Source organism: Carassius auratus, chromosome 50 (genome assembly GCF_003368295.1).
Source record: "Carassius auratus strain Wakin chromosome 50, ASM336829v1, whole genome shotgun sequence".
Taxonomy (NCBI): domain Eukaryota; kingdom Metazoa; phylum Chordata; class Actinopteri; order Cypriniformes; family Cyprinidae; genus Carassius; species Carassius auratus.
In genome coordinates this window covers 16,621,112-16,641,578 of record NC_039292.1, presented here as the reverse complement: position 1 = coordinate 16,641,578, position 20,467 = coordinate 16,621,112, and the positions used below count along the sequence as shown (strand labels likewise).

The following is a 20,467-nucleotide window of genomic DNA, read 5'->3' as shown; positions in this document are numbered from 1 at the left end:
TATTTGTGGTTATAAGTTTCAGAGTAGGATATCATATTAAATCTGGAGCTAATGTTAATTAATTGATGTGAGTGCAATATTTTAAATGGTTATTTTGATGGTCCCCTTAATCAATCGACTATAAGCAACTTTGCCACTACATGCCAACTAACTCTCATTTACAGTATTAGTATGCTCAAAAATGGTAGAATCTAGTATGGTAGAATAAGCTGGTGTACTTCCAAAGACACTTAATGTCAGTTTATCTGTTGGTTGGCCATCAAAATAAAGTGTTAGCATACATTTACAGTAGCAGACATACTTACACTCTTCTGACCGCTAGTTGATGTGTAGTGTTACTTATCAACAGCCGTCTAAAGGGTACCATCAAAATAATCAAACTAATATTATAATATAAATAGTTAAAAGCAAATGTGTCATACTACATATTCTTATGATATGGTATCTGATCTTATGGCTGTTTGAGAAAAAAAAAAAGTTGTCGTTATTATTATTATTATTACTATTATTATTATTATTTCTACTTATAAGTGGGCTTTGACCACTTTAAGTAAAGTAGCATCAGAAAAATGACAAGATATGTGACTTATAGTATATTATAACTACGAGAAATATAATTAATTGTAAAAGTGGATGCAACATGTTCATTGTGTTATAAATAATCATACTCTTAAAAGCTATAACCACAAATAATTAAATATTATAATATATTAAAACTGTTCTAATAAATATTAATGAGATGATAAAACATATTATAAGGTTTTTTTATAATGCATTATGCATTCATTATAATGCTTTAAGAATACCCTTATAATGTATTATTATAAATACAGGTTTCATAGTAAGTGTTACCAAAATTTCTAGTCTAAAGCTTGCATGTATATTGTACAAATCATGTCATTAGATTACTGATTTTACATGTATTGCTGTAATTTTTTTTTTTTTTTAGGTGTTTCAGTATATTTAATCTATATTTAACTCCAGTTTTTATTATGTTAATTAGCTGTTGATGACAGCCGTGTATGTGTGTGTGTGTGTGTGTGTGTGCTTGATTGAAGAAGGGCCAAAAGGTTGTAATAGCTGTCAGAGAGAGAGACACAGGAAAGAAATAGAGTCAGAGAGAGAATCTTCTCCTCTGGAAAGTAGCATAAAATTGGGATAATCGCCATCAGTTGTGCCTCACAGCGTGCTGCCATTACTGAAAGAGTGATTCATCCCAATAGAGAGTGGATTGAGTGAGAGGAGAATGGGTCTTTGCCCCCCTCCAAGTCCATCCGCTGCTCTCTCACGGTGGGCATATGCATGACATCAGTGGGCTGAATGGAGCTGGCATCCTCCTCACCCCTCTCCATGCCAGATTAAACCCAAATCATTGCCCAGGGGAGTAAGAGGGGGGCACTGCCACTTTTTCGGGTAGGACAAAAGCCCTAAAATGGGTAGCTGGGAAACTTCACATGGTCCTGGCCAAGTTAGAGAGAAACAAAAAGAGTGAATACCTTTCACTGGCCTCCTTTGGCATTGCATTGAGTCACATAAAACACACACACACACATATACACACACACACACACATATACACACACACAAACACACACACTCTACAGTCCACCCGTGTCGGCTTCCAAATGATGCCTGGTAGGGAATTTAAACTGAGAGGAGTCTGTGAAATCCTAAAAGTGGAAAAAGTGAAATTGTCAAGAAATCCTAATTATCTGATGTTCTGGATTGGGTACTTAAAGTGTTAGATCACCCAATAATGAAAATTAGTCCATAAGTTACTCGCCCTCAAGTCATCCTAGGTGTATATGATTTTTCTACTTTCAGACGAATCCAGTCAGAGTTATATAAATAATTGTCTTTGATCTTTCAAGCAAGAGGGTCTGGCTGCAGGTTTGCACTTGTACTCTCAGACACTTGCACTTCCGCTAGTGACATCACTTGCAGTCTTTATTTTTTATTTTGTTGAATTTTTTATTACTTTTTGTTTGAATTTTCCAAAATTTTATAACAGTAGCCAGGTGGCGGAGACAAGAAAATAGAAACTAAATTACAATGTCACTTGCAATCGCTACTTGCACTCTCCGCTTCCTGTGACGTCACTTGCAATCAACACAAATTGTGCGTGTTGCCAATGGAGACAAGACGCTGTGGTGGTGATTAAACCTAATTTAGTACTAAAACGTACAGGGTCCTGCAAGAAAAAGACAAGACCGACAAATCCGTGGCCAGAACACTAGATAATGAATGCTTGCGCAAAGTCTCTTGTAGAAAAACATAAACACTTAACATGGCTTAATGTATTTAGATGCTATTAAAATATCAAATTAAATAAACAGTTCAGTAAGGGGGGGGGGTGAAATGCTCATTTCCACTCAATATCATTCAGCTTAGCTTAGCTGAATTCAGATTCTGCTTAAATTTATGATCCAGAATCAGATCCCGAGGCTGAAACTGAACGAGAGCAGCAGCAGCAACGACTACAGCAGGACGTCTCTAAGTAGTATTTATTGAAACTGCATATATTTGCTTAGCGGTTTTGGAAAATTACTAAGTTCCACTTTATGTCGTCTTGCCCTGGCAACCAAAAACACACTCCTTTTGTGACATTTGGCGACGCTCTCGCTCTGATCAGTGAAGTCTGTTGTGCTCTCAGTGCTCTGCTATAAGGGAGCGCGCTCTTCCGGCAGAAGTGCCTCAGGACCCATATAAGGAAATTCTGCTCCATCTAACGTCACACAGAGCCATACTCCAAAAAAACTTTACGAAACTTGTGACAAACCGGAAGGAGTATTTTTGGAACAAAAATACTCCTTCAAACGTACAACTTAATTTTTGAAACTTTGTCCATGTTTAGCATGGGAATCCAACTCTTTAACAGTGTAAAAAACTCAGTATGCATGAAATAGCATTTCACTCCCCCCTTTAATATAATTAATATGTATATAGTATTTTCCTCACATACCGCAATATGTGGCTTAATGGACTAAGATGATAAAGGCCAAACTCAATATGCTTCTCTGCGTTATTAAAATACATAACTATATGTACAGGCTGGCAGGTGAGCCCAGAATAAACGCAACACACAAAGTTTCGCGTTAAGCATTTTTCCATATGGAATAAACTGTCTACAGCTCGTTTATATCACTGTCTTTGTCCATTAAGCTACATTATGTGTTTTATTTATAATGATTTTCTATAGGAGGAATATGTTTAATGTACAATTTAACGCACTGCGTTCTGTACTCGTCTGCTTGCCTGTACAGAGTTGACCCTTTTAAAATCACTTAAAGGGATAGTTCACCGAAAAAATCATAATTATGTTATTAATAACTCACCATCATGTAGACTTGTATTCGGTAATGCAATATATTGCGGTGATTAATATGCACGATATTGTTATCGTGGGCACTTCTAAATACCGTGAATAAATATACATTACAAATTATTCCGAATTTGGAATGCATTTTAAGAATAGTATTCCCATCAGCTGCTCAAAATGCACAACACCGCTGTATGCTGCTTTAAAGAGCGCATGCGCTCTGATGTAAACAAGCACGCTTGAGAAGCACATGGAGGAACACGTGAGAGACACGCTTAATGAAAGCACATTCACTCTCTGACAGCAGATCATGCTAAATGCAGCCCTTACCCTGTAAACACAGTAAATAAAGCAGCTGTTACTTTCTAAACCATATTTAAATAATCTTAAATAACCATTCAGATTTGTGTTTTCCCTATGGTCAAATACTGAAATATTTAGACTTAATAGGCTATTTATCTTAAAACAATCTTTTTTTTATTTTTTTATCTGGACTAAAATTCCCTAGATATTGTTTGAAAGTGTTTTGATCTTTTATTGTTCCTTCACACTTTACATTATGGCTTCATTAGTTAACATAAACTGCCAATGAAAAAAATTATTCTGAACATTCATTAATCTTAGGTATTCCAATATTTAATAACATTGTTAAAATTGAAAGTTGCAACTGTGTTATTTGATGAGCTAACATGAGCTAAGACTTGTATTTTTTAACAAAGATTAATAACTTCTATAGTAAATGTATCTATTGCTCATTGTTTAGCTGTGCATTTATTAAATGAGCACTATGCGATGTCCGAACTGATTACACTATAATTTATGTATTGTACTGCATTTGAGGAAAAATCATTTTCTATTTTTAAACTGTCTTAAATTCATTTTAAGTCAAGTTTTAAATCATTTTCATTTTCAAGTTCTTAAATTGCTTGTTTTATTTTTGTGATTATTTTTCTTCGTTTTTTTTTTTTAAATTACCATTGTGTATGAAATGTGCTATATAAATAAACTTACCTTGCCTTGCCTTGAGTGTTAATGCATTGACTAAGGTTTATGAGGTCTTATTGTAAAGTTATACCTATCGGTTTTTATAGTTCTTTTGCACTTTAATGTGTAAAACATTTAACTTTTATATATTTTTTTGTATTGCCTTATTGTTTTAAATGTTTAGTTATTTTTGTTATAAGAAAAAAAGTCATTTAACCTGTTATACTGTATTATGACCAAAAATGTATTATGTATTATATATAATGTATATACTGTATTATGACAAAATTTCAATACCGTGATAATACCGTATACCGTGACAAAAGCATTATCAATTAACCACAACAGGAAAATTTGATACCGGCATATCCCAACCCTCATGTCGTTCCAAACCAGTGAGACGTCCGTTTATCATTGGAACACAGTTTAAGATATTTTAGATTTAGTCAGAGAGCTCTCAGTCCCTCCATTGAAGCTGTGTGTATTGTATACTGTCCATGTCCAGAAAGGTAAGAAAAACATCATCAAAGTAGTCCATGTGACATCAGAGGGTCAGTTAGAATATTTTGAAGCATCGATAATACATTTAGGACCAAAAATAACAAAAACTACGAGCTCGTTTAGGAGATTGCAAGCCAACTGTTTTTTGGTTTTTGTGACAATGACTTTATCTATCATGCACTGTCGGCTTCACAACTTTGCAGGCAGTTTATGTTCACATACAGCTACAAGACACACTGCATGAGGTGTAAGGTGCAAGGTAATATTCAAAAGGGCATAATTGGGGCACTTTAAGTAAAGATCATGTTCTATGAAGATATTTTGTAAATTTCCTACTATAAATATATCAAAGCTTCAGTTTTGATTAGTAATATGCATTACTAAGGACTTAATTTGGACAACTTTAAAGGCGATTTTCTTAATATTTAGATTTTTTTGCACCGTCAGATTCTAGAGTTTCAGATAGCTGTATCTTGGCCAAATATTGTCCTGTACTAACAAACCATACACCAATGGTAAGCTTATTTGTTCAGCTTTCAGATGACATATAAATCTCAGTTTTGAAAAATTGACACTTGAGACTGATTTTGTGGTCCAGGGTCACATATAGTTAATCTTCTGTTTCTCTAATTTCATCCAGCATCAAATTTGTTAATGTTTTTTTTTTTTTTTGTGACTTCTGTGCTGTTGTTTGTTTGTAGTATAATGTATGAGAGGGCAGCCCTAAAGCTGCATTCACTAGAGTTTAGCTCCAGTTTACAGTGACTAAACATGGCTGATTTGAGCCTGGTGTTGTTTTCACCTTTTGTCCAGTGGGTGGATGGTCGCATGGTCGATGTGCATTGTTCAAATGATATGGAGATTTGCCTTAAGTGTCACACTGTGTAATTTTGGATTATTTGTTATTTTGGCTTTTTTGTTGTATCCATAAATCTTATCCTACTTTATATAGTTATATGTAAGCATCCACATTAACACTTTGATTGCAGCAGTAATCACTGACAGTAAAATGTCTGTTTCTGAAAGCTTGGGCTAAGGAATCAGGGAAGCACAAAAGTTGCATAATTCCACTGGCCAATTAAAAATAAAAAAGTAAAAAAATCAAGGGTCTTGGTGTGGTCAAATATTTGTATATGTGTGTGTGAGTGTGCGTTGAGCTGGTCCTGTTGCTGACCTCTTGCAGTGATTACAAAACTTATTGATGTTGATTTTGTTGAATACAGTATTGTATTTAACAAAATATAATTTTATAAAATTAACATCTAAATAAAATGATCTTTATATAAACATATAATGTCACATTTTATCACAGTGGTTCATAGCCATGAACTTGTTGAATATTCATGTACTGTAGTCATGTATTTCTGCCAGGAAGTCTCACACTCATCCAAGCCATCCCATACACCCACAATAAATTTTGAAACCTCAGACAACATTATCTTTTTTGTATGGCCATTACCATTATACATAAAAAAGGCCATACAAAATAATTAAAAGGTTCTCTCTTGAATTGTACCCTCACTTCCATTTTTCTTTTCAGTCTCTTCATTTTCCCAGATTTACTGGTTACCTGTCACGGTTTGACTAATCAACTTGAATTCCATCACTTTTTGCCAGCATGGTCCAAAGATGATCTGAGTCAATTTTGGTGAGAATCAGACAAACCATCTTAGGATGAGATCTAAAAAGTATCGTTTTTCGATCAATTAAAAATAGTGAAACATTTGGCTTGGCCTTATGATTCAAAAGTAATATGCATTAAACATAAGTGAAAATTTGGACAAGTGATGGTGGTTACAGACTCTAAACTTACTGTGGTTAGTATTGAGACTGTCCTCTATTAGTGTACCAAATTACACAACTTTCCCGCAAGTGGTTCTGTGGGCTGCCATAGACTCAATAGCGGAAGAAGTAAAAGAAGAAGAAGAAGAAGAAAAAAGAAAAAGAATGCCAACACATACAACAGGCATGCATTGGCATAATAAATAGGGGCCAAATCACCTGCCAGGCCACCGGAAATTCTCCCGGTTCTCGTGATGGCCAGTCCACGCCTGCTGAGCACCAGACACTCTCTCTCTCACTCTCTCTCTCTCTCTCTCTCTCTCTCAAACACACACACATACACACACACTATATGAGTAACACACAACCTGAACAATGCCTTCAGAGTGAACTTTGGCAGGTTTATATCATTATTGGCAATGTCCCCACACTTTTCAGCACTCCAAAAATGTCACGGTGGATGTGGATGATGATGACTATGAAAAAATCTTTCTCTGTTTATTGTTGTTTCTCAGTCCCTCATACTCACAGGTACAGTAGTCATCCTGAAACACTGCCAGCTTGCCTTCTGTTCTCTTCTTTTTAAAGAACACACTGTCCTCCTTGCCATTTCTGAAGACAGCAAAAATGTTGAAACCTCATATCTGATTAGAATATGCATAATTTGCATTATTATAGTTGGTAAATTATCATAGGTAGAGAATTTTAATATTTCAGTTGCAGTTTTACCTGATACACCACTCTATAGTAACATTTTAGATTAGGGAACACATTTTCTTCTGGTGTTACTATTTAAAGCAATTGACAGAACACAGTTTTAATATTGACAGCTTGATTGCACCTGCATTTCTTAACGAAAAATTAAAAAAATAATGTTTTGTAGCTCACATCTTGGGCTGCCTACATCACGTCCTGCAGTGTTTTGCCATGAATGAAAAAGCTCACATAATTGATGCAGCGAGTCAGGATACTGCATTAGTAGTAATCAGTGGCGGCTCCAGACAATTTTGATTGGGGGGGCAATGGGGGGGTCCTGGTCTTTTCAAGGGGGGTCTCATGAAAACCAACAAAAAATACAGTGGACACGGCTAATAACTGCATATTTCTGCTACTAAACTACAAAAACACCTTTGCAATGTAAACAAATGACAGGCTACATTTGTTATTCATATCCTTCACACTGCACTTTCATGTCAGGTATATTATGCATTTTTATTGACATTGATATTTTTACATTTATTTCCAGATAGATATTATTGAGTTTACAGGCTAAAGTGGTCTTGCTGTTGTAAACACTGTTGCTATTGTAGAAAAAATATTTGCATCACATTTAAAATCTGAATTGTTTTTATTTTTATAATGATAATTCAGAGAATGAGAAAATCTGAATAAGCCTTACCAGTGTTGTGATAATTATTTTTACGAGTTAAAAATAAATAAGTACTGTAATATAATAAAAGTTTATTCAAATAACATAAAAAAGACCAGACCCCTCGATGCCTGTGAAACTTTTCTCCCTCAAACAGCACGCTAGTGTTACTTCTACACTACAGGCTACACACAGCAATATAAACAACGTATCTGCATGTTCTCACATCGTTCTTGTAAAATAATAATAAGTAAATAAACATCAAAATCACTTCGCTGAGAATGAAACACCACTTACCAGCTGCCACGATGTTGAAAATATCCTCTAGCAATTAAAAAATGCGCGTGCAGCATGAGGAATCTTTCCCGGTTGGATGAGGTCGTAGTCAGGTGAACGGTCATCATGTTAGTCATTTTATTTACGGCTAAATTATTATTAATAAATTGTACTAATATTATGATTGGGCGTGGGCAGGCATTCACAAAAGTGTATGTTATTACAAAAAAAATTTAGGAAATTTTGCTTTGACAAAAGGGCACTTAAGGGGCAAAGGAGCAGGTGCTCAAGTGAACCGGTTCTTTCGGACAATTCGATCAAATAAACCAGCTGAAAAAAAAAATGGTTCACCGGTTCTTTTGCGCTCGATGTAATGCCGTCATTGGCGATGATTGCCCTTCATTCAAGCCTTTGGTTTACCCGCACTTATAACATTAGCACAGAATCAGTTCAGAATCAATCACCAAAAGAATCAGTTCGGTTCAGATGCGCTCTGTGTCAGTCTGCTTCACGCTGAATCACGCATGCGCAGTTATCATCAGCTCATCTGTTCTCGAATCGGACGCGTCCGACAGAAACGGTTCTCGGTTCAGTGTATGAATAAATGTCGAAATAATTATTATTTATTATTGTTCTGCGTCGTTTGAAGAGAAACATTTTTGGATCTTTATCCCGAATATATATATTTTTTAATCAGGAAGAGGCTGGGGGGTCAAATGGGGGGTCAAGGCATTTTTTGGCAGGGTCTTGAGACCCCCCAAGACCCCCCCTGGCGCCGCCGGTGGTAGTAATAGTGTAGTGATAGAACTTGGTCTGAGTACGCAGTGGTATTATCATGAAGTTTCATTTGCCCAGTGCTGCCCTTGAGTATAATGTAGGCTGTAAAATCTGTAAAGAAAAAAAGAATTAGAGAGTTGTAATAACACAATGTGCTGGTTAAAAAATAATGTGAAATTTCCGGGAATGTTTGGCATACTATGATGGCATACAATCATCAAGTTGGTGCCTCGCATGGCTGCCATGGTGTGGAGCTCTACTATTCTTTTGCTGTTTTTGTTTGTTGGTTCTGTGTTTAGTCACTATTTTACTATCAGTTTTACCATAGGTGAACTACTGAACTTAAGGCAACACACATCAGACAGAATTTTCCAGTTTTTTTTTTATTATTCAAATACTTTGTTGGATGTTCTACTCAGAGCCGCAGCGGTCCTGTTCAGCTTAGATGGAAACGAGGAAAGCAAGCTGGTGTGATAGTTAAGCTCCATGAGCGCAGCTTCCGAACAGTGCTTCCTAGTATCCATCTAGTGAATCTCCGATCCCTTCCTAAAAAACGGATGAACTTCTTCTCACCTGCACAAATAAGATTTTTTAAGTTCTGCTATATTGTGCTTCACTGGAAGCTGGCTGAGTGAAGCCATTTCATTTTCATTTTCTCTGGTCCTAGTTCTTATATTGACCTACTGGCAGAAGTTGCAATCAAAAAGCACAGTCTCTCACCACACACTTGCTCTAATCTGCACTTCACACACTTAACTAGAACAGAACTGTCGTTCTCACATCTATGGTCATGAAGTCTGCTTACAGACAGGAGGTTAAAAAGCTGGTTGTCTGGTTCAATCACAACAACCTGGAGCTCAGCACTCTCAAAACAGTGGATATTATTGTGGACTTAAGGAGAAACCCCCTGCACTCCCCCACTCACCATTATAAACAACACTGTGGCAGCAGTAGAGTCATTCAGGTTCCTGGGGACCTCCATCTCTCAGGACCTAAAGTGGAACATTCACATAGACTCTATTGTGAAAAAGGCCCAGCAGAGGTTGTATTTCCTTCTCCAGCTGAGAAAGTTCAACCTGACACAGGAGTTGCTCAAACATCATTGAGTCTGTCTTGTGTTCATATGTAACTGGTTGGTTTAGCTCAGCTACCAAATCAGATATCATGAGACTAAAATGGACAGCCAGGAATGCTGAGAGGATTACTGGTGCCACCCTTTCCACCCTTCAAGATCTTTACACTTTCAGTGAGGAAAAGGGCTGGTAAAATCACTATGGACTACAGACACTCCCTCTTTGAACGGTTGCCCTCTTGCCGGCACTATAGAGCACTGTGGACCAAAATGGCCAGACACAAAACAGTTTTTTCCCCCAGTCCATATCCCACCTGAACAATACATAACTTACCTCAGCACTGTAAATAACTCATCAAAACTTTCATCTGTAAATTGCACATGTGTACATTTACATTTCTGTCTACTGACATTTTCTTTTTCTCTATATTTTATTACTATATTCTTATTCATAACGTTTTGTCTATTCTCTTTATTATTAGTGTTTTATTACATTATAGAAATAAGTCTGCACTGTGTTTGAACTTTTTGTACCGGAAGCCTCTGACAACAAGACAAATCCCTTGTGTGTAAACACACTTGCCAATAAAGCTTATTTCTGATTCTGACTAATTTAAACATACTACAATTTTGGAGATACTAATTCTATTTTCGAATACTATTTAGAATGGCTAATATGCAAATTGGGAAGTAGCATCAGACTTGCACTCTCAGACACCTGCACTTCTGCAAATTATTTCTTTTTTATGACAAATTGTATTCAGATTCTGCTGTTCTGTGGCCATGGATTTGCAAGTCTTTTTACTTTTTCTCCTTCAGGTGTCTGGCAGGATGCTAAAGTTATGGTACTAAACTAGATTAAACATTTAACTTCCACAGTGTCTCATTTCCATTGGCAACATGCACATTTTGTATCAGTTACAAGTATCATTGTGGGTACCCGGGAGTACAGGTGACAATTGTAATTTTGTTTATTTTTTCTTGTCTTAACCACCTGACTACTATTGATAAAAAAATAAAATAAAAAAATAAAAATATTGCAAGTGATGTCACTTGCGGAAGTACAAGTGTCGTAGAGTGTAAGTGCATGTCTGCAGCCAGATCCTATTGAAAAACTCTTGTCCAGTTGATGGGCGGCCTCTCTAGACAGTATGACCTTTCCTTCAACAGCCATACCTTTTTAAACATACTCCTCTCGTCTGTAATCATTGCCCCGATTACCTGGGATATCATGGAGGAGATACAGCTCAAAGAACCAGCCCCTGCTAACTGCCCACCTAGGAATATAGTCTCCTCTGACCAGACAAAACCAGTAGTTCAATTCCAGGCTGCAGCAAAGTCAGATTGTGCAGAAGAATCATCTGTTTCCTGTGGTCTTGTCCCGGTGGTCGTCTGAGACAAGGTCTTTTTTCTGTATCTGGGGCTCTAGTTGTCCTGGTCTCCACTGTCTTTCAGGGATGTAGAGGTCCTTTCTAGGTGCTGATCCACCATCTGGTCTGGATACGTACTGGATCCGGGTGACTGCAGTGACCCTCTGATCTGGATACAGACTGGATCTGGTGGCTACGGTGACCTCGGAATAAGAGAGAAACAGACTAATATTAGCGTAGATGCCGTTCTTCTAATGATGTAGCAAGTACATCAGGTGTTATGGGAAGTGAACCCAGTTCTGGTTCACCTAATTAATACAGCCTAAAAAATCCTTTAACGGATTTGGATATTAAAAGGATATTATTATGTTATGTGTAAGCCAGGTTAAAGAGATGGGTCTTTAATCTAGATTTAGATTTAGGTCGTCTTGTAGGCAAGCATCAGTACTTTGAATTTGATGCTTAACCTGATGAGGAGAGGAGTACCGTGAGCTTTTTCTGGCTCATTGAAGACAACCCTCGCTGCTGCATTCTGGATCAATTGCAGAGGCTTGACAGTACTTGCAGGAAGGCCCACCAGGAGAGCATTACAATAGTCCAGAAAAGGAATGCGAGCAGCTACTGTCGGGTCATCTGGTTGGAATGAGAAGTAGAGTTGGGTGTCATAAGCGTAGCAGTGATTAGAAAAGCCATGCTTCTGAATGACAGATCCTAATGATGTCATGTAGATGGAGAAGAGAAGTGGTCCAAGTACTGAGCCTTGAGGAACCCCAGTAGCAAGGTGTTGTGACATCACCCGTCAAAGACACACTGAAGGATCTGTCAGGGAGGTAGGACTTAACCCACAGGAGTGCATTTCCTCAGATGCCCATCTTTCTGAGGGTGGACAGGAGAATCTGGTGATTAACGGTGTCAAAAGCAGCAGACAGGTCCAGTAAGATGAGTACTGAGGATTTTGAAGCTGTTCCAGAGTGAAGAGAGGAGTTGATAACGTGAGTAAGCAAAGGTATTACTGAAGAAGAGATCGCTTGAAGGAGGTGAGTGGGGACCGGATCAAGTGGACAAGTAGTAGGATGATTGGACAGGAGAAGTTTGGAAATGTCCATCTCTGAGAGTGGGGAGAAGGAGGAGAAAGAGTGTGCGTTGGTCATTATGAAGTTGTCCTCAGTCTGCATTGTGGAGAATTGGTCACTGATGGTTCTTGTCTTATTTGTGAAGAAAACTGCGAAGTCGTCCGCTGTAAGAGTCGATGGAGGAGGTGGTGGAGGCAGATTAAGAAGAAAAGAGAAAGTCTTGAAGAATGTCCGAGCGACACAACAGTTGTTAATTTTTTTGTGGTAGTAGGGTGTTTTAGCCGTGAATATATTTGTAGAGAAGGAAGAGAAGAGAGACTGATACACACTGAGGTCGGTAGAGTTTCTTGATTTCTGCCATTTCCTCTCTGCAGCCCTGAGTTTAGAGCAATGTTCACGGAGAACCTCGGACAGCCAGGGGGCAGATGGTGTGTGCTGGTCTACACAACAGTCGGCAAAAGTTGTCCAAGCAAGATGTTAAAGTGGAGCAAAGAGTGTCCGTAGCGTTGTTCGTGTCCAGAGCTGAAAACTGAGAAAGTGCAGGAAGCGAGGATGAAAGCAAAGAAGATTGGTGAGATGAAGAGAGTGAGCGTAGGTTCTGTTGAAAGGTGACCTGCATTGGAGTGTGTGATGCTTCAGGAGTAAGTGCTAGGTTAGCAGTAATGAGGAAGTGGTCTGAGGTGTGTAGTGGAGCAACTGAAGAGTTGTCCACAGAGCAACAGCGCATCTAGATGAGGTCCAGTTGGTTGCCTGATTTGTGAGTTGCTGTAGTAGACTTGTAGATAGACTTGTAATAGCTTGAGATCAAATGAGGCGAGCAGAGTTTTGAAGTCAGCAGCCTGGGGTTTATCTAGGTGGATGTTGAAGTCACCACGCAGTACCAGAGGAGTACCATCTTCAGGAAACTATAAACTGAAACAAGACTATGAAAGCTATAAACTGAAACAAGACTATGAAAGCTATAAACTGAAACAAGACTATGAAAAATATAAACTTAAACAAGACTAAGAAAACAAACACGGAATGGCTTGGTATCGCAGCTAGGGGAGGGACTCGCAATTTGAAAATGATCTAAGTGAGTGCTATATAGTGAGTGTGTGATGGGCTACTCCTTTCACACATGCACATCGCTAGTTTTATATGCTCAAGCAATTTGTGTGTGTGCTCTTTCTCCTCAGCTTCATAAAGAAAAGGTGTGCATCAGAGTGAGGATTGTCCTTGTGTGCCCAATAGACAGTCGTCCTCTGTCCCATGCCCTGCTGCTCCTCAGAGGGCTGGTGGGAAAGAGGCTTGCATGTAGAAATAATCTCAAAGAATAAGCCACACAGGTGTAATAGAAGTATCATTCCTTCCAATGATTATATTTGTAATCATTTATAATAAATAATTCAGATTCTGTTAAGCATTTCAGTTTTGATAATGTATTTTTAATAATTAGCCAAACTTATAATCATAATGGATAAAATATAGATTACTGTTTTTCACATAACATTAACCCTTTCAGCATCCATTTATCTGTCTGTCTCTGTGTTGAATGTCTTTGTGTTTTATAGTATTGTGTAAGAATTTTCCTCACAGAAAAGACAGTAATAACCCATTAAACAGAACAGGATTCATATATCAGTTAACAACACACTGAACTTAGTGAAAGTGGTGTTAATTTGATATTTGGATGACAGATTTTCTCTACTTTAAAAATAACAATACTTCATGATCTCCATCTGTGTTCCTTGGAGCTGACGAGGAGATCTTCCCATAGGGAAATCAGCATTGTCTCATTAAGAAAAAAAACAAATATGCTCATGCTGCCAGTTCCTTTCAACACGCAACCAATTAAAAATGTGCAATTACATCAGATCACACATGATCAGCCAACATGAACATCGGAGTTTGTGTCTGTGAGAAGCAGTTCTAATGCATTTTCTAGGTCTAGATGGTTTTATTTAAATTTCCTGTTTAATTTATTTTATTTTTTTCATGTTTGTACCATTTTGAGGATCAATTATGAGTTTGTTTGTTTATTTATTCATTCATTTATTTTAAAGTGGTTTGCTTAGATTTCAATATGTGGATTAATCAGGATTTTCAGAGATATGTAGAGCTCATTTGAAACTGCTGATATCTGACATAAACTCTACATGTTCGCTGACAAAATTAGCTTGATTTTGGATTTGAGAACCCTATTGAAGTGCATTAAATGTTATAGCAATAGTGTTTAGCTACAGTACTCATAATATACAGTATATTATTATAATGTATTAATGGATTTTTTTGTTGTTGCTTTTTTAACTACCAACAAGCTAAAAAAAACTTGATTATTAGCTCTTTTTTTTTGCAGTGACTGATTACACAAAATCAGTCAGTAGTCAAAGAATGTGTCAGACTGGGTAATTTAAACTATAAATAACGGTTACATCATTCTGTTCAAGTGAACCCCTGTGGTAATCAAAGGGGTAATTCATATAGTGATGCCTGTTCCCGAAAACCACTTTTCCAGTATGAAATCAATTATTTTCTTGAAAGGGCAATAGAAGATGTTTCCCTCGTCAGATAGAGTGCAGTCTTTACTTTTTCTTGTGTCCAAAAATGATGACAGAATGCTTCCAATTTTGGACCTAAGATATCTGAGTTTGAAATATTGATAAAATGTCCTTTCAGAAAGCTAATGCAGAAGTATATAATGTCGGGATTGGTTTGATGTGACAGATATGAAGGCTGCATTTTGAACCTGCGGATGCCTCGAATGATTGGTTGGTGCTAGCACACATTGAGAGTCTTGCTACATAACACTGGGATATTGTCAGACTGATCACATGTTCATCCCATGTATTTACTTATTTACACTTTTGTCATTTTCTCTCTGTAGTTCTGGAAACATGCCGAAGCACGTGGAGGTAAGGATGCACGAAAGCCACCTGGAACCCATTGAGGCGAGGCCAAACTCCAAATGGGGCACAATATGCCAGAAGCTGCGCAAGAACCTGCTGCTCACACTGACTGTGATGGGTGAGTGTTGTTCAGCAATCCATAGTGAGGAAAGAGAAGAGTAGACAGAGAAAAGAACACAGCTGGCATAGCATGGTCTGATGCTGCAAAGCAGAGCTACTGCTGAATAACTGTTATCTGGACAGCAGAGGCTCAGTAGAGAGCAGGTGACAGGAAAGTATAATATTAATTCATTTTACTATTTTATCTTTCTGCAAATAAGCATGATACATTGTGGGGAATGAATATTTCTGAAGCACTGTTGAATTCAAAGTGAAAACAGGGTAATTCATCTTTATATTGCATTAATGAAGTACTTGAATAGGTGAATATATTCCTGGATGGTCTTTGGATGGTATGGATAGCTGTTCGAAGAAATCTTGAGTGGGCGAGTGTGATGCATGTGTGATTATGTGTGTGTTTCAGGATATAAAAAACGAGCTTCTGTTTAGGATTCTAAACTTAGAAACTAAAGTGCCTCAGCAGGGGTGTGTTAGTGCCATAGAGACTGTACTGTGCACAGGGATGGAATGCCTCTGTTCCACAGATATGGTTCCACAACACAATATCTGGAAACGTCCCATAGTTGATGGTATATATGACTATCTGGACCTGCATTCTCAATAAGACACTTTTTTTTCCAATTCATGTAGGCCTACTTGTCTTGCATTATTGCAACTATTCATATTTTAAAAAAAATTCCTCCCTACCTATGACCCAGAGGAACTGGGTGGGGTGATTTATTTGTTTGGAATCACATATGGCCATATATTTGTATTTACATTTAAAGCATGTTCTGGAATATTTTCCTTTCATAGGTGTGATTTTGGGAGCTGTTTCTGGTATGCTGCTGCGTGTAGCGTCTCCAATCGATGACAACATTGTCATGGTTATTTCCTTTCCTGGAGATATTCTAATGAGGATGCTAAAAATGCTCATCCTTCCCTTAATCATCTCCAGCTTAATCACAGGTAATCTGTCAACAATTTGATTGGAAATGTAAAATACATGGGCGAAACCACAAACAACTAATTCAGCTGAGATTAATGATTAGGTGTGTTATTTTACTAACAAAAGTAGTGGAAAACAGTGAGAGAGAAAGAGACGTCATATTTTAACAATAGGCCTTTTCAAAATATGCTTATGCCTTTGATTTAATTATGCCAAAAGTCTTTTGATGTGAGAAGAACTGTGTTCCATAGTTTTTATAATAAGTATAGTAGGGCTGCACGATTAATCGCATGCGATTGTCATGCGTGTCTCGTCAGTAAAACTGGTTCTGTGATTAGCAGTAAATGTCCATCATCTTCTTTCAAACGGAGCGGCACTTTACTACACAGAGCCGTAGCTCGCTGACAAGCTATGCGATACTGTATCATAATCACAGATGAATCGCATTCGGTTATGATCGCGATATTGTGTAGCTTGTCAGCGAACTACGACTCTGTGCCACCTCTGTGCCACTCCATTTGAAAGCAGGTGATGGACATTTACTGCTAATCACAGAACCGGCTTTACTGACGAGACACTTCTGATAATCGCATGTGATTAATTGTGCAGCCCTAGTATACTTATTATAAAATGTTGCCAGAGAGGGTTTACCTTATTTCTCCACACTGAATTTGGCATTGCTAGTGCAGCATAACTTCTATAATCATGTGAGCGGCAGCTTCTGTGTATTACAGTCAGAGGTGCTGTCAAGTCAATGTCAAGACAGCAAAGTACAAAACCTGGATCATCATCTTGATCAGTACAAAACTACAAATTGTATCACATGTTGTCTCTAATGCTGTATACTCTCAGTCTAGTCAGATCTGCTAATCCCATCAAGCCACAAACATCTGCCAATCAAACACAGAATCACATGTATCAACATGTCTGCTGTGTAGAAGTAACCACAAACTTAAATTGTATACCATGCCAATTCACTGAAATTTAACACAAGTGTAAAAAATAAATAAATAAATACAGTGTTGAATCTATTTGAGATTCAGTTTTGTTTTGGATAGCAACGGTAATACTAACGTTCTTGTTGTTTAAATCATGCATTATGATTATAAACTGTAGTAATATATCAAATATTCAATTCATTGTTCACAGAAGTCTGACTGAACTAGATTGGCAAAAACTGGATATAAAAATATGTACAACATTTGAGTTGAGAATATGACAGAATGATTATTTAAAATGACATGCCACTTTTCCCTTACCAAGGTCTTTCCGGTCTGGATGCAAAGTCAAGTGGACGTCTGGGTTCCAGAGCCATGATTTATTACATGACCACTACTATCATTGCTGCTGTGCTGGGGGTTATCCTAGTGCTCCTCATCCACCCCGGAAATCCTAAACTCAAGGAGAATCTAGGAGAAGGAGCTCAGAATGATGAGGTTTCCAGTCTTGATGCCTTTTTTGACCTCATCAGAAACCTCTTCCCTGAAAACTTGGTTCAGGCTTGCTTCCAGCAGGTAAGCATTTTTGCTGTTTAACATGTTGAAAATAGTTAAGATAACATCCTTTTTTCCTCAAGAAGCTGTGCGAATGTTCTGCCTACATATCTTTTGGTTAGCATTACAGTGTTTAGTAATTAAAGGCATAGTTCACACAAAAATGGGAATTTGCTGAAAATGTGCTCATCAACAGGCTGTTAAAGATGTAGATGAGTTTGTTTCTTTATCAGGACAGATTTGGAGAGATTTAGGATTACTGAATCAGGAATGACTGACAAACAGAAAAAGCACCAAACACACTATAGAAACATAGTTAAATGTAACATTACAATGGCTGTAGGTGGACATTATTACACATTTACTTCAATTTAAAGTTTTTATAATATAAATTGATAAATCAATCAGTCGATCAATTAAGGCCTGGCTTACAGTCATACTGTTCTATCAAATGGCTATGTAATAATGTCATTTTACGATTTCACTGTTATGGTAGTGGTTATAGTAGAAAGATGCATGTTTTTTAAAATATGAAATATCAAAAATATGACTCAAAATAGTTATTTAAACATTCTTTTGTTGATTCAATTATGAAATATTTATAATATGATTTATGTTAGGTTACTATCAATGGTGGAATTAATTAAAGAATTCTGTGCAATTAATGAATCATTCCTAATCAATCAACAGTAAATGCATGAAATTATAGAAATGTTAAATGTTTAATTTAATAATGTGCATTGAAGTTAAAGACATCTGATATAAAGTGGAAAGTGTACATTACATTGGTGTAATAAATTAGTGGATTGATTGAGGTGATGTGGATTGATTGAATTCACAGATCCAGACCGTTGTGAAGAAAGTAGAAGTTCAGCCTGATTTCGATGACACCAACAGCACTGACTATCTGTTAAACGCCACCAAACCACCCCCTATTTTCAAAGACAAGAAGTCTCTCCAGTTCAAGAGTGGAATGAATGTGCTGGGTAGGGCGACCGTACTCCTTGTATGAATTCCTTCCCTTTTCATTGATTGACTGATTGATTATTTATCTTTGTCTTTCATTCCAGGGCTAATTGGATTCTTCATTGCCTTTGGTATTTGTATGGGCAAGATGGGAGAGAAAGCTAGGCTCATGATTGACTTCTTCAGCATACTTAATGAGATTGTGATGAAACTGGTTATCATGATCATGTGGTCAGTTGTAATTTTTATGGTCTCTAGCTAAGAACAAAGTCCAGTAATGTTACGTTTTATGGTCTCACATTATGGACTGACTTTATAGGTACTCTCCCTTTGGCATCGCCTGCTTGATCTGTGGAAAGATCATCTCTATTAAAGATCTGGAGGTGGTGGCCAGGCAGCTGGGGATGTACATGGTGACAGTTATTATTGGTCTGATTATCCATGGTGCCATATTCCTGCCATGCATCTACTTTGCAATTGTACGGAAAAACCCCTTCTCGTTCTTCATGGGTATCTTCCAGGCTTGGATTACAGCTCTGGGCACAGCATCTAGGTATGAAATTACACTGCATGACCATTGCATAAATTATATATGAATTCTTTTAAGCCATACATTTGTACGTAAATGTTATTGAAAAGTAATATTAAGCCTTCAGGACATCAAGTCATGGTCTAGTCTAGTGCTTAGAGATTTGGACTCATAATCCAAAGGTTACGAGTTTGAGTCTCGGGTTGGCATAAATTGTAGGTGGGGGGAGTGAAAGTACAGCACTCTCTCCACCTTCAGTACCATGACTGAAGTCCCCTTGAGCAAGGCACCGAACCCCCAACTGCTCCCAGGCGCCGCAGCATAAATGGCTGCCCACTGCTCTGGGTGTGTGTGTGTGTGTGTGTGTGTGTGTGTGTGCACTGTAGATGGATTAAATGAAGAGCACGAATTCTGAGTATGTGTCACCATACTTGGCTGTGTCACGTCACTTTTTTTTCACTTTTCATATTTAAAAGCCTGATGGATTTTTTTATTTGTGTAACGCTTTTCACAATACACATAGTATGTATCACATTGAGAGTAGCATAAAACTAATTCACAAAAAACCAGCCCCAGTCAAATATAGCAACACATCGATAACATCATATCTCATTGGTACTTGTGTCAAGTCATCATGACTCTGTTCACCCTTTAAAACCCTTTAAAATTATTATATATTGTTGCTTAGCAGTCTGAAAAGAAGATGGACACAGTTTTTTGTCTCATCCATCTGTTTTTACTCAGTGTAACTTGTGACATTCGAGTGAAAGATAGGACACCAACATCAGCAAAAAAAAAAAACCTGAATTACTGAGTTGGAAAAAGGATCACTCCCTTGTGAGTCTAATTACAGCCTTTAGTCTGCTGGGATTTGTCTCTACTAGCTTTGCACATCTAGACTTTGCATTACTAGACTTTGCATTATTTGCTCACTCTTCTTTGTAGAACTGCTTAAGTTCAGTTCAATCTGATGGTGTTCATTTGTGAACTGCGGTCTTTAAGTCACTTCACTGATTTTCA

The 20,467-nt window shown here is 37.5% G+C and overlaps 1 protein-coding gene across 3 annotated transcripts in view; it reads left to right on the top strand.

The window, feature by feature from the left end:
* slc1a2b (solute carrier family 1 member 2b) overlaps positions 1 to 20,467 on the top strand; it is a 49,133-nt gene that overhangs the window by 9,954 nt on the left and 18,712 nt on the right. For all 3 annotated transcript variants that reach the window (XM_026239454.1, XM_026239455.1, XM_026239457.1), the window contains exons 2-7: positions 15,390 to 15,529; positions 16,327 to 16,479; positions 17,723 to 17,973; positions 18,794 to 18,938; positions 19,023 to 19,149; positions 19,238 to 19,471. In XM_026239454.1, the coding sequence (XP_026095239.1) occupies positions 15,400 to 15,529; positions 16,327 to 16,479; positions 17,723 to 17,973; positions 18,794 to 18,938; positions 19,023 to 19,149; positions 19,238 to 19,471 (1,040 nt within the window). In that variant the 5' untranslated portion in view covers positions 15,390 to 15,399. The remainder of the gene's footprint in view (positions 1 to 15,389; positions 15,530 to 16,326; positions 16,480 to 17,722; positions 17,974 to 18,793; positions 18,939 to 19,022; positions 19,150 to 19,237; positions 19,472 to 20,467) is intronic.